This window comes from Bombina bombina, chromosome 2 (genome assembly GCF_027579735.1).
Source record: "Bombina bombina isolate aBomBom1 chromosome 2, aBomBom1.pri, whole genome shotgun sequence".
Classification (NCBI taxonomy): domain Eukaryota; kingdom Metazoa; phylum Chordata; class Amphibia; order Anura; family Bombinatoridae; genus Bombina; species Bombina bombina.
Window position 1 is genome coordinate 1,325,761,025 of NC_069500.1, and position 14,493 is coordinate 1,325,775,517.

Consider the following 14,493-nt stretch of genomic DNA (forward strand, 5'->3'; position numbering starts at 1 on the left):
TTAACTGGTCATATATATCATGTATGTGTGTGTGTGTATGTATATATATATATATATATATATACACAAAAAAAGCTAAACTAATTAAGGAAGGTACACTTGTCCAGTGCAGGACCTTTTGTTCTTATCTTCTACTGAACTATGACAACGCTTTTAACAGGGATCTCATCCCTTCCACCAGTGCCGGATGGAGATGTTGGCCTCCCTACCTGTATGTTGTATTATGACTTTTCTGTTGCATCACAATAGCACTTGGAATAGGGATGGGCGAAAGTGCAATTCACTTTGTAGAACATATAGTTCTGTGGACATTTGTTTTGGACAATTGAATCTTGATTAAAATTCAGTAATCGAATGTTATTTCAGTTAAATTGTACACTTTGTCATGAAAGAACATTTGAGTTAAATTGTTTCACATCCCTTGAAAGAAACATCTTTTTTATATATACCTACCCTTTCTTACATGAGGGACCTTGTAGGATCATGATAGACTGTTCCAGTTTGGTTCAGTCTACATCACTCTTCCTCAGGTCTCCCCAATAGACCACATTTTAGGATTTCTGAACTGAAGCCCAGGGGAAATAATCAGCTGATTAGTCAACATGTTATTAACATGCTGTCATCCAAGGTAATCCTGAAAACCTGGCCTGTTGGGGAGGCCTGAGGGCAGGTTGAAAACCAGTGGTCTACATTAATATTTGTTGATTTTAGAGTTTTTGCTCCATAGCACAGTCCATTTGGCAACTCCTAGGCCCCAATTATCAAAAATCTCCATCTTGGAGAGAAATTATAATGCAGACTTCACAGTGGCTGAACTCTCTGAATTCTCTAAGAAAAAGGGCGGAACCTGAAAGTACCAGAGAGATGAGAGATGCCTCTCATAAAGCTCTATGCTCAGGTGAGATCCTCCAGCATTGTGAGATCTCGGAAGATTTTAGACAGGCACATTTTGCTATTCTTCTCTACGGATCATTCCCTGCATTTCTGTATGTGAAAGAAAGACAAGCCCTGTGCAATATAGCACTGGATGACATGAGAGTTGTATTCAATTTGCACTTGTGCTTTGTATTTTATATTTCTTTAGACTGGGTCCTTTAGAGGGGCAGTCAAGTTTTATTAAAATTAAACTTCATGATTCAGATAGAACACACAATGTTAAACAACTTTTCAATTCACTTCCATTATCTAAATGTGCACAGTCTTTTTATATGCACACTGTCTGAGGCACCAGCTCCTACTGAGCATGTGCAAGATTCACAGGATATACATACATGTATTTTATGATCGGCTGATAGCTGTCCCATGATGTATTAGGAAAGAAAATTAAAGGGACACTGAACCCAAATTTTTTCTTTTGTAATTCAGAAAGAGCATGCAATTTTAAGCAACTTTCTAATTTGCTCCTATTATCATTTTTTCTTCATTCTCTTGCTATCTTTATTTGAAAAAGAAGGCATCTAAGCTTTTTTTGGTTTCAGTACTCTGGACAGCACTTTTTTATTGGTGGATGAATTTATCCATCAATCAGCAAGGACAACCCAGGTTGTTCACCAAAAATGGGCCGGCTCTAAACTTACATTCGTGCATTTCATATAAATATACCAAGAGAATGAAGAAAATTTGATAATTGGAGTAAATTAGAAAGTTGCTTAAAATTTCATGCTCAATCTGAATCACGAAAGAAAAAATTTGGGTACAGTGTCCCTTTAACTTACTTTGACATTAGTCAGAAAATAATCTACTACATGTTAAAATTAAAGGTGCTTTTGTGTTGTATCTTTATTATACATGTACTGATTATGGAATTCTTCTGTTTTTAGTGGTCCTTTAAGTTTTACTACATTTAAGCTTGACACTTTCTATTTTGTATTTAAATACTTTTTTATTCTCTATACGGCAGTGGTTTTACAAATTCTGATTATGCTTTGAAAGATTATGTGTTACTCTAACAAATTAGGATCATACATTGCATTTTGCATTTGTTCCATATAAAATACATCTGACAGTTTCATAAACTCAGAAAGTCAGAGGGACAAAGAAGTTCCCTATGCTGAACAGGGGAGTTCCCAGGGTATGTCTGAAGTTATCTCACAATTGTAATGAAGCTCTCTGGGATACAGAATCTTACTGGGGAGATTGAAGTTATCAAATACAAATTAAACTTAACAAATACAAATTAAACTATAATGTTCAAATGTCCTCCCTACAGTTTTAGCTTGCTTTTGCCTCTACTTTAGTTTACATTACATTTCTGTCATTTAAATAAGTGTATTGTAAAATTTGAGCAAGCTTCACTGGCATACAGCTGGCAAGATAAATTAGTGAGAACATGAAGGTGTAAATGCTTAGAGCATATCATGAAAACTGTGAGATTCAGACAGACCCTATCTTTCCCACACTGTGCCCTATTTATCAAATGCTTCCGGAAATCTGTCCACTTTTAATAACATTTAGTAATGGTTTTCAAATAATGGTTTCCAAAAAAAATATTAGAGACAATAACAGAAGAAATAAATCTAAATATTGCAATTATTCACAACAATATTTTAATTTTTACCAAGCTGGATGTTTGCTGTTCAAGAAATTGAGTTTATACTATATTCCACACATTGGGGCCTATCTATCAAGCTCTGAATGGAGTTTGAGGCCCCCGTGTTTCTGGCGAGCCTGCAGGCTCCATAACACTGTCCATCTGCTCTGATGAGATGGACAGGAATCGCCACAATTCAACCCAAACGAGTACGATCGGGTTGATTGACACCTCCCTGCTGGCACCCGATTGGCCGCGAGTCTGCAGAGGGCAGCGTTGCACCAGCAGCGTATTGCTGTCCACATTCAGCGGTCTGTCGTACCTGATCCGCACTGTTGACATTTGATAATTTGGCCTCAATGTGTAATGGAAAATTACTATTTAAAATACAGGGCATATGTGTCAGAGTTGGCTGAGCAGGAGGTCAATAGGAGGCAACCTGGAGCAAAGATTAAGAATCTAAGAAAAAGTAAGAAAGATAAAGTTGGAGCAGGTAGTACATGGTTATGTAGACCAAGTTCTAGCAGTCTATAAATTAGTTAACCAAACTAATAGTCAAGCAGGTGGCCACATTGTAGGCAAATAATGCTATTGGTTCAGCAGGAAGTCAAATCTCAAGTCAGACAGGTGGCCATGCAACAGGTCAGGTAGGCCAGTAGTCAGGCAGTCAAAGTTCTGGCAGGTGGCCCCAGTATATAGTTAGCTGAGCAAGTTCAAGCAGACCAGGTAGCAGTCAAGCAAGCCAATAGTCCAACAGGTGGTCAGATGTAAGATCCGGATGCCCAATTATCTGATAGCAGGTCAGGCAGTAGGCCAAGCAGCAGGTCAGGTAGAGCAGTGGTCAGGCAGGTGGCAGGTAACAGGGCTGTTGTCAAACAGGTGGCCAAGCAGAAGATCAGGCAGGCCAGTGGTTAGGTAAGCCAGTATTTCAGCATCAGATCAGGGTTTAAACTGGAGTTAGGTCAGGACAAATTGTGGGGCATCTAAAAACGAAGCATCAAGGGACTGGTACAACTCCCTTAAATATCTCCCCGCACATCCCTGAAGATTGCAGTAAGTGTCATTGAGTACTCCAGAGCAACAGTGGATGAATTTGTGTCTTGAATTATTTGGGGTACCTGGCTCCTGTGGTCTAGAAAGTTATTCTTCAATGTTTTATTTTCCCTTGGAAGAAGAAAAATAAATATACAAATACAATTATTATATAAGACGTACCATACCAAGTAGAGATCCACCAATAATGCAACTGACACTCATCACAAAGAGTTATTTTATCACTGAATATTTGCTTTAACAATAAAGTACAAGGGATGCAGAAAGAACATCCACTCTAGATGTTCTTTGCTAAAACATTTATATGATAAACTGCTTGACATTATAAGGCTAGATTGCACGTGGAGTACAATCAATAACACAGAAAGGATTAGCCTTGCTTAAATTTTAATACAAAATTATAGTTTTGCAGTAACTCTCACTCCGTTAGAAACAAAACAGTCATAAGGTGCCTCCTTGTGCAACTCCATTAATCTTAAACTGTCAGTAATTCAACATGATGTGCGACCAAACTCACAAAAATAGCAGCACTGATACGTGTTATATAAAGCAGACTGGGATCTCTCAGTGTCCCAGGTTACTGACCGATAGTATGGGGTAATGAGCCCCCTGCTCCCTCCAACACTGGATGTAGTAAAACAATCGTGCTTCACAGTTTTTTTTGTACAAATGTATGAAAACCTTTTGTCACAACAATTGCCTAAGGTATTAAAACAAACTGCTAAGCATTTCTCGGCTAATCAAGCCTTTTTTTTTTAGACGCATTACAGTTTTGAAATAGTCATGGGGGCATATTTATCAAGCTCTGTATGAAGCTTGAAACCCCGTATTTCTGGCGAGCCTTCAGGCTCATCAGAAACACATGTTATGAAGCAGCGGTATACAGACCACTGCTCCATAACCTGTCCACCTGCTCTGAGGCGGCGCACAGACATCACTGAAAATCAACCAGATCCAATACGATCGGGTTGATTGACACCCCCTGCTGGCGGCCGATTGGCCACGAATCTGCAGGGGGCGGCATTGCACCAGCAGTTCACCAGAACTGCTGGTGCAATGATAAATGCCGACACCGTATGCTGTCGGCATTTATCGTTGTGCGGTGGACATGATCCGCAATATCGGATCATGTCCGCTCGCACCTTATTAAATATGCCCCATAGAGTTGCAGTAGGAGGTGCCTTCTGTCTGTTTTGTTTCTAACAAAGTGAAGGTGAAGTGGAGTTTTGTAAAGAAGAGCAGCCTTCGCAACCGTCTGAATACAGTGGACAACCTTACCGACTTATTTAAAGGGATACACCTATAAATTGGACTGTTTGGTAAACTAATTGGCATTTATAAAATCTGTATTGCCTTATTATATAAAATTACCATTATAGGTTATAGCAACTATATTTGATATACTTAGAATGATGTAGTAGACCAAGCGCTCGTGGGTACCCCTTAAAGGGACACTGAACCCAAATGTTTTCTTTCTTGTTTCAGATAGAGCATGCAATTTTAAGCAACTTTCTAATTTACTCCTATTTTCAATGTTTCTTCGTTCTCTTGTTATCTTTATATAAAAAAGAAGGCATCTAAGTTTTTTTCTTGGTTCAGAACTCTGGACAGCAGTTTTTGATTGGTGGATGAATTTATCCACCAATCAGCAAGGACAACCTAGGTTGTTCACCAAAAATGGGCCGGCATCTAAACTTACATTCTTGCATTTTAAATAAAGATTCCAAGAGAATGAAGAAAATTTGATAATGGGAGTAAATTAGAAAGTTGCTTAAAATTTCATGCTCTACCTGAATCACAAAAGAAAAAATTTGGGTTCAGTGTCCCTTTAAGCTTTCTTCCAAAAAATCCCCTAGTGGATTTCAGTGGTAACAATGGTTAAATGGTAAAGTGAGCGCTACAAGCAAAGGGCTAAGGTATTATGATAAACAGTTTATTATACAATAAAAATTATACAATAAAAATAAAACTTCATGGATCCATGTTTTACAAATCAGTAGTAAAAGTACAGCAATATAAAATGATAAAACAAAAAGATAAAAATGTGGTGCTACACAATTGATCAAATGCTAAGAGCAAAAGTGCTAGCAGTCCCAATGAATAATATGAACCTTAATTATAAAAGCATAGGATTGAATAAAGTTTCTTTCAATCAAAGAAGGACCAGGGCTGCACAGTGTTCTAATTGCTTTATTACTAAGAAATTGCACAGAAATCCATCCCGAGCACAGGACGTCCACCCAAATCCCAACAACACTCAATACACCAATAAAAAGTAAAAGCATGGGGAGGTTAAACAAACAAACCTTGAAATAAGATACTATAGTATGCTGACTCTATATAAAAGATGAAAGCCCATACAGGCTAAGAAAATGCAACTAGAAAGCACGCTATGTACCACTATTCTAAAGTAACCGGTTACTGCTGAGTTATAATGCAAGCGGGGCCCCGGAGTATAATTGAAATGTATGAAAGCTCCCAATAGTTATCCAAACTTCCAGGCACTTAGTGCTAGATGCACGCACTGGTTTAGATAAGATTCAAACTCCTAATGTCAGTTCATTGGTAACAGATGCACTTATGTTGACTTCGCCTGGCACACAAGTGTTAACAACACGCACAGGCACAAAACTGAACAGTCCACAAAAATGTGTAAATGTTGCCGCTTGTTATTCATCTGTACAGTGATTGATACTGAAAGTTCACAGTGTAATCCTGCTCAGCACAAAATTGTATACAAAATGTCAGATAGCTGATATAATTAACTTGTAACAAATTAGCCGGATACTTGATCTCTTTACATTTAAACTTGACCGGTAAGCAAGACTTATTCCTCTCCTAATCTCACCTCTTATACATTTGCATTTGCCACATAAAGAATGCTGCAGTTCAAATAAACATACCCGCATCACCGGAGTCTGTGATAGAGTGTGGGTTGGCGTCTTCACTTGCGTTACCGCTTAGAGAGATCCTGGAAATTGTTTCAGCGGTTTGTTTGAATCCTCCGCTCAAAGCTCCTACGTCACCAGTGTCTATTCATGGCGCGTTTCGCCCCTCCCACTGCAGGTTAAAGACCAGGGCTTTATCAGATGTATTCGATAGAGGCTAATCCCTACTTATATTATGTTTTTTATTTAGAGGTAATGCCTCTTTCCACTGGCATATCTATGACAAGACTAAGCTTGCTGCTAAACTAACTTATTTACTAATAGTGCATAGCGTGCTCATAATGGGACAGGTTGAAACAATATCACCATTCTACTAATCTACACGGTGATCAAAAATTTCTATATATTGAAAATGCACAATTTATTTACAATGTAATGATCCACCAATGACATTAGTGAAAAGGAAACTCAATGATCATTTTATATTTACATATTTATATATCAATGTAGGATTATATGGGACATTAGTTAAAGGGCCACTAAACCCAAAATCTTTCTTTCATGATTCAGATAGAACATACAAATTTAAACAGCATTACAATTTACTTCTATTATTTATTTTGCTTCATTTTTTAGATATCCTTATTTGAAGAAAAAGCAATGCACATGGGTGAGCCAATCACATGAGGCTTCTATGTGCAGCAACCAATCAGCAGCTACTGAGCATATCTAGATATGCTTTTCAGCAAAGAATATCAAGAGAATTACACAAATTAGATAATAGAAGTAAATTAGAAAGATGTTTAAAAATGCATTCTCTTTCTAAATCATGAAAGAAAAAATGTGGGTGTCATGTCCCTTTAATACAGAGAAGTATTAATATAGAGAAGTGATAACTTTTTCGCTATTACCCACTTATCCACCATATTGCTTTGAAAATATATAACACATGTCTTTGTTAAAATATCCAGTCTTTCTATACCTTGCTCATTTTATTACTACCTGCTATGATTTACTCTAATAGCTCAATAGTGATGGTTCAAAAATCCCTATACTACCTGAAATATTTTATACTATTTGCTGATTACAGTTTCATCATCACACTTACGTTGCCAACCTAATCATGCAGAAAACGAGTCAATGGGGAGCTGGACTATAATAAGCAGTTATTTAACTTATTTTAAGTTAAAGATTTGAGTACATGTGAAATATCTATTTTCAATTTAGCATAAATACATATGACAATTTATAGGAAGCATGAGTACTCAATCTTCTCATTCAAGCCATTGGGACTTAGTGTGTTTAATCTGTGAATCCATCTAGATTCATGTTGTAGAATGATCCTATCCAAATTACCTCCTCGTCTACTTTCTTTTAACTGTTCAATGCCCATCATCTGTAATTTACTGTGATCTGAGTTATGAAATGCTTTGAAATGTCTTGCTACCGGGCTGTCTTTATCATTGTTTTTAATGTCGTCCCTATGCTCACGTACTCTTATCTTGAGCTCCCTTGTGGTTTTACCCACATAGAACCTAGGGCATGGACAGTTCAACAGATAAATGACATTTGTTGAAGTGCAGGAAATTCTCTCTCTCACATAATGCATCTTTTTTCGCGTTGGTGTACAGAAGCTAGTTGACCTTTTTATGTATACACAATATACACAGTGACCACAAGGTACAGACCCAACTTGATTACGTGCTGAGGTTAGCTAGTTAGTGCTTGGTTCCCTTTTATACTCAATATGCACTAACTTGTCTCTTATATTTGGTGCTCTTTTTGCAGTCAGTAAAGGATATTCCGAAATGCAACCTCTTAAGGATGCATCATTTGCTAAAATGTGCCAATGAGTATTTAAAATACTTCATAGCTTGTTCCAATGTGAGTTATATTTTGTCACTAGTCTGGCATGGTTTTCAGCATTTTGTGCCTTACCCTGGTTATATAGCAGGTCACTCCTTGCTGTGTAACGATCTCTGACCCAAGCTTTCTTCACTTGTCTCTTTGAGTAGCCTCTAGAGATAAATCTCTCGGCCATTTCTTTTGCCTGTTTCTCAAAGGTTACTGGAGACGAACAACATCTCTTAAGCCTGAGAAATTGTCCCACTGGAACACCATTTTTCTGTTTGTGGTTGATGGCTTTGAGCATGTAACAGGCTGTTTGTTGCTGTCTTCTTGCGATGGACATACTTGTGGATCTCATTCCCAACTTTGGATATATTCAGATCAAGAAAAGTCGCTTCATTTTTACTTACATTAAATGTAAGAAAGAGATTTAAATCATTCTCATTGAGGATTTTAACAAATTCATTAACTGATTGTTCATGCCCTTTCCAGAGTATGAATATATCGTCCACCAACCTCAGCCATAAAATTACATGCTTCTCTATCCATTCCGCTAATTCACAAAAGACTACTTTGTTTTCCCAAAAACCTAAATGCAGGCATGCATAAGTGGGTGTGCATGTCGCACCCATTGCAGTGCCCCTCAGTTGTCTATACAGCTTCCCATCAAAACAGAATATGTTGTTTTTAAGAATAAAATTAAAAAAATCTAGTACCAGGGTGTTGTTTTCCTCATATTCCTTTCCTCTTAATTCTAAAAAATGTCTGGCTGCATTCAAGCCTGCTATATGGGGGATAGAGGAATAGAGGGATTCAACATCCATGGTTACTAATAACATATCTTCGTCTACTGTGATTTTATCCAGTTTTTTCAAGACATCACCAGTATCCCGAACAAAAGAAGACAGGGATTCTAAAAAGGGACATAAAAAACAATCTACATATTTACTTATACCCTCAGTTGGACCTCCAATGCCCGAAATTATCAGGCGTCCTAGAGGGTTAGTTAAGTGCTTGTGTACTTTTGGGATACAGTAAAATGTTGGTAAAACTGGATGCGAGTTATTCAAAGCTTGATGTTCTTTTACAGTTAGAAGACCATCATCTCTTGCTCGATTAAGCATAAATAATAATTCATTGCATGATTTTTCATAGGTGCTATAGGGGACCTGTTTATACTGCTCAGTGACACCGAGCTGTCTCTTGACCTCACGCACATACGCCTCTTGATTTAAGATCACAATATTTCCGCCTTTATCAGACGGCTTAAATATAAGATCTCTCCTTTTAGTGCGTTCCTCAAGAGCTACCCTTTCTTGTTTGCTCAAGTTGTCACTGACAATCCCTGTAATCCCTATTCTGTTGACATCTTCTTCTACACATTTGACAAAAGTTTGAATGCTTGATGACAATGATAGATGAGGCATGAATTTAGACTTAGGTTTAAATCCTGATTTCATGGGATGCAGATTCTGTGCCTCATTGGCTTGAATGAGAAGATTGAGTACTCATGCTTCCTATAAATTGTCATATGTATTTATGCTAAATTGAAAATAGATATTTCACATGTACTCAAATCTTTAACTTAAAATAAGTAAAATAACTGCTTATTATAGTCCAGCTCCCCATTGACTCGTTTTCTGCATGATTAGGTTGGCAACATAAGGGTGTTGATGAAACTGTAATCAGCAAATAGTATAAAATATTTCAGGTAGTATAGGGATTTTCGAACCATCACTATTGAGCTATTAGAGTAAATCATAGCAGGTAGTAATAAAATGAGCAAGGTATAGAAAGACTGGATATTTTAACAAAGACATGTGTTATATATTTTCAAAGCAATATGGTGGATAAGTGGGTAATAGCGAAAAAGTTATCACTTCTCTATATTAATACTTCTCTGTATTAACTAATGTCCCATATAATCCTACATTGATATATAAATATGTAAATATAAAATGATCATTGAGTTTCCTTTTCACTAATGTCATTGGTGGATCATTACATTGTAAATAAATTGTGCATTTTCAATATATAGAAATGTTTGATCACCGTGTAGATTAGTAGAATGGTGATATTTTTTCAACCTGTCCCATTATGAGCACGCTATGCACTATTAGTAAATAAGTTAGTTTAGCAGCAAGCTTAGTCTTGTCATAGATATGCCAGTGGAAAGAGGTGTTGCCTCTAAATAAAAAACATAATATAAGTAGGGATTAGCCTCTATCGAATACATCTGATAAAGCCCCGGTCTTTAACCTGCAGTGGGAGGGGCTAAATGCATCATGAATAGACACTGGTGACGTAGGAGCTTTGAGCAGAGGATTCAAACAAACCGCTGAAACAATTTCCAGGATCTCTCTAAGTGGTAACGCAAGTGAAGACACCAATCCACACTCTATCACAGACTCCGGTGATGCAGGTATGTTTATTTGAACCACAGCATTCTTTATGTGGCAAATGCAAATGGATAAGAGGTGAGGTTAGGAGAGGAATAAGTGTTGCTTACCGGTCAAGTTTAAATGTAAAGAGATCAAGTATCCGGCTAATTTGTTACAAGTTAATTATATCAGCTATCTGACATTTTGTATACAATTTTGTGCTGAGCAGGATTACACTGTGAACTTTCAGTATCAATCACTGTACAGATGAATAACAAGCGGCAACATTTACACATTTTTGTGGACTGTTCAGTTTTGTGCCTGTGCGTGTTGTTAACACTTGTGTGCCAGGCGAAGTCAACATAAGTGCATCTGTTACCAATGAACTGACATTAGGAGTTTGAATCTTATCTAAACCAGTGCGTGCATCTAGCACTAAGTGCCTGGAAGTTTGGATAACTATTGGGAGCTTTCATACATTTCAATTATACTCCGGGGCCCCGCTTGCATTATAACTCAGCAGTAACCGGTTACTTTAGAATAGTGGTACATAGCGTGCTTTCTAGTTGCATTTTCTTAGCCTGTATGGGCTTTCATCTTTTATATAGAGTCAGCATACTATAGTATCTTATTTCAAGGTTTGTTTGTTTAACCTCCCCATGCTTTTACTTTTTATTGGTGTATTGAGTGTTGTTGGGATTTGGGTGGAGCATAGACGTCCTGTGCTCGAGATGGATTTCTGTGCAATTTCTTAGTAATAAAGCAATTAGAACACTGTGCAGCCCTGTTCCTTCTTTGATTGAAAGAAACTTTATTCAATCCTATGCTTTTATAATTAAGGTTCATAATATAAAATGATGCAATAGTAAAATACAATGCAATAGAGTACAATGAGGTCAGGTGGTCATTGCATACACCACACTATTGTTAAAAAAAAAAAAAAAATTCTATATAAATTGATATGGAGTGTGTCCTATAAGGGTAGTTGTAACTGTAAAGTCTTCCTATGTGGTGTTGGATCCGTGTGAACAGTGTCAATCTTAATGTCTAATGTGCAGGTGACAGTTCCAATAGAATCCAAAGATGGGAATTCAAAAACATCCAAAAAATATAGCAATCCAGAAAATGAAAAATCAAAAACTTAAAAAGTCAAGACAATCTTAAAATCAAAAATGGCAATTGTTGTGCTTGTGAAAATGGAGTGTGAAAAATAATCACAAATAGATCAAAAAGTGACAAAATAGTGAATAAATAAAGTGAATAAATAAATAAATAGGTAACAAATAGTCTCTTGGTGTGTCTACAATCTTAAAAATGTGACTGTGCACAGAGGCTTTATGTGATGTTATTCTGGATCCAAGATAGTGAGTACTATGTAAATGGAGGCACTGAAAATGTAATCCTATGTTATTAGAAGCCTATGTTCTTAGAAACTTCCAAAAAATTCCAAAAAAGATGCCATAGATAGAACTGTTTATCATAATACCTTAGCCCTTTGCTTGTAGCGCTCACTGTAATATTTAATCAATCATATTGTGTTTTGCGCCCCCTACCTGCTATTGGAATTTATTATTATTTGAATTTGGTTTTAGTTTTAAAATAAGTAAAAGGGACATTCCAGCCAAAATTGGAACCCACATGGATGCATTTCAGTTTTAAATAGATGCATTTTGTAATATACATGTATTGGCAAATTTGCATCTAATAAAAGCTATAGCTGTTTTAATGCATCGTGCACCAGCATTTTGAATACAGCACTTGCTCTGAGAACTAAGGTGCTTATACCATCTGGCAATGACTGAATTTGTTCATTGTTGACATGCTACAAGCCCCACTGGCTTTCTGAGCAGTTGCAGTATTTAAAATGCTAGTGCACTGAGAATACCTAGCTATGCTTCACATGCACGTGCAGAGAAAACTATTAACACTAAAACAGTGATAACTTTTACTAGAAGCATTTTTGCCAGTACATGTATATTGTAAATATGTCTCTACATTAAGATGTAATTCATTTATGTGCATTTCAGTTTTGACTGGAATGTCCCTTTAAGAACTCCACTACTCAAGTGGAGGTTAAGCGCACCTTCTGCTTAGCACTTTAAGCAATATCTGACATGAATTTTCCATTGCACCTGAAGAGAAGTCTATTATGTGATGGATTTAAAGCACTATCCATCATCCAGATGTTAGCACATTTTGCTATAGAAAATACAGTTTTACTTTGAACTTGTAATATGAGTGAAAAAGTAAGAGTGCTATTGATTTAGCTTGAGTGATGTTAGTATAGAATAGCACTAATATGTTTGTGCTCCGCTTGTAATCTAGGCCATAATATTTAATTAAAAAAGAACAAAAAGTATGGACAGTGCTTTTTTTCTCCCATTTAAGGACAGTAAATACATTAAAATTTGTATATATGTTTATATTTAATTATTTGTTTTGCTCATTGTTCATGTAATGTAGATGTGAAAATTGAGCAATTTCTAACTATCAAACATTGAAATGCACCTGCTGACTTCTCAAGGCTATAACCCTGCTACATATCTGTTCCTTATTGGCTTCAACTGATAACAACTGCAAAATAATTAAATTTTTACTGACTTTACAACAGTGGCTAGCCTTGTTGTCTGCAAACTAAAGCCCAGATTAGCTCCTTCAAATGGTTGTTGGAGTTTGGCTATTGAAAATTTTTTGAAGTAAAAAGGATGTTAATTTGTTTTAAAAACATTAAGGGTAAGATTTATGACAAGGCGAATGCCCCGATCTCTTACAGGCTCGCTAATTTGAGCTTGCAACTGATATTTATGAAGCAGCGGTTCATAAACCCTCTCAGCCAAACTGGAGTTAGCGGATGAAAATCACCCAGATTCATTAGACCAGGGTGATTGACAAGCCTTACTCTAATGCAATTGATTGCATGAGGTTAGGGGGCGGTATTGTATGAGTGTTCCCACATGCAATGATAAATATGGGGAACAAGTTCGGCCCACAATTTCCGATAAGGTGCGGACAGGTGTGCAAAATTAATAAATCTTGCCCTAAGAATTGACTAATATGTTATTCTATTGTAACACAACAAAAATGTCTTATAATTACAAGGTGTTAACTGTTTCTTTAAATATTACAGAGGGAAGCATTTTCTCATATATGTGCACTTTAAAAGGCTCATTATATAAAGAAACATCTACGGCACTTAATACTGGCAAACATTCAGTGATAATACACTTAGTTAGTCATTCCGATATTGGCTACTTTAAAATCTTTATCTAAATATTTAACGCCTTCATCTTCATCTCTCCCTTCATTAATATGCTTTTTTAAATCACCACCCTTTACATGCATATCTTCTTTATGTACTCAAAACAATTTAAAAGTTAAAACTTTGACTAAAGTTTATTGAACTTTTTAACTTTACCCAACACTTTTAGACAGGATAAAGAAGTCATCCAACTCACACCAGCAGGCTACTTCTTAATGTCATAAATACTCATGAAACCTATATTTACTAACTCAAGAACATCTTCAAGTGCTTCCACTCTCCCATAAAAAGAGTAGTATATTTTAGACCTAGTAGATACTTTCCTTTATTAATTGATAAGTTCCCAATATTTAGCAGGTATATATTTTTATTTAAATCATGGCATTTACTGAAACATACCCTAGTGAGCTTTACATTGGTGTTAGAATCACACTTTTTCTGCTGCTAATACCTGTTTCTAAAAATGCATATTCTTCTGGTCTCACCTCCTGTGCTACTGTATTATAAATTGTATAAAATTGCATTAACAAATTA

General features: G+C 36.4%; 1 protein-coding gene across 4 annotated transcripts in view; it reads right to left on the reverse strand.

Moving 5' to 3' along the window:
* The window catches only part of DOK7 (docking protein 7), a 397,628-nt gene that overhangs the window by 108,808 nt on the left and 274,327 nt on the right, over positions 1-14,493 (reverse strand). The window contains exon 9 of one of the 4 annotated variants that reach the window (XM_053704186.1): positions 2,884-3,694. The exons of the other annotated variants lie outside the window; for them this stretch is intronic. Coding sequence (XP_053560161.1) covers positions 3,686-3,694 — 9 coding nt within the window. The 3' untranslated portion in view covers positions 2,884-3,685. Of the gene's footprint in view, positions 1-2,883; positions 3,695-14,493 lie in introns of those variants that run through there. 4 annotated transcript variants of the gene reach the window in all.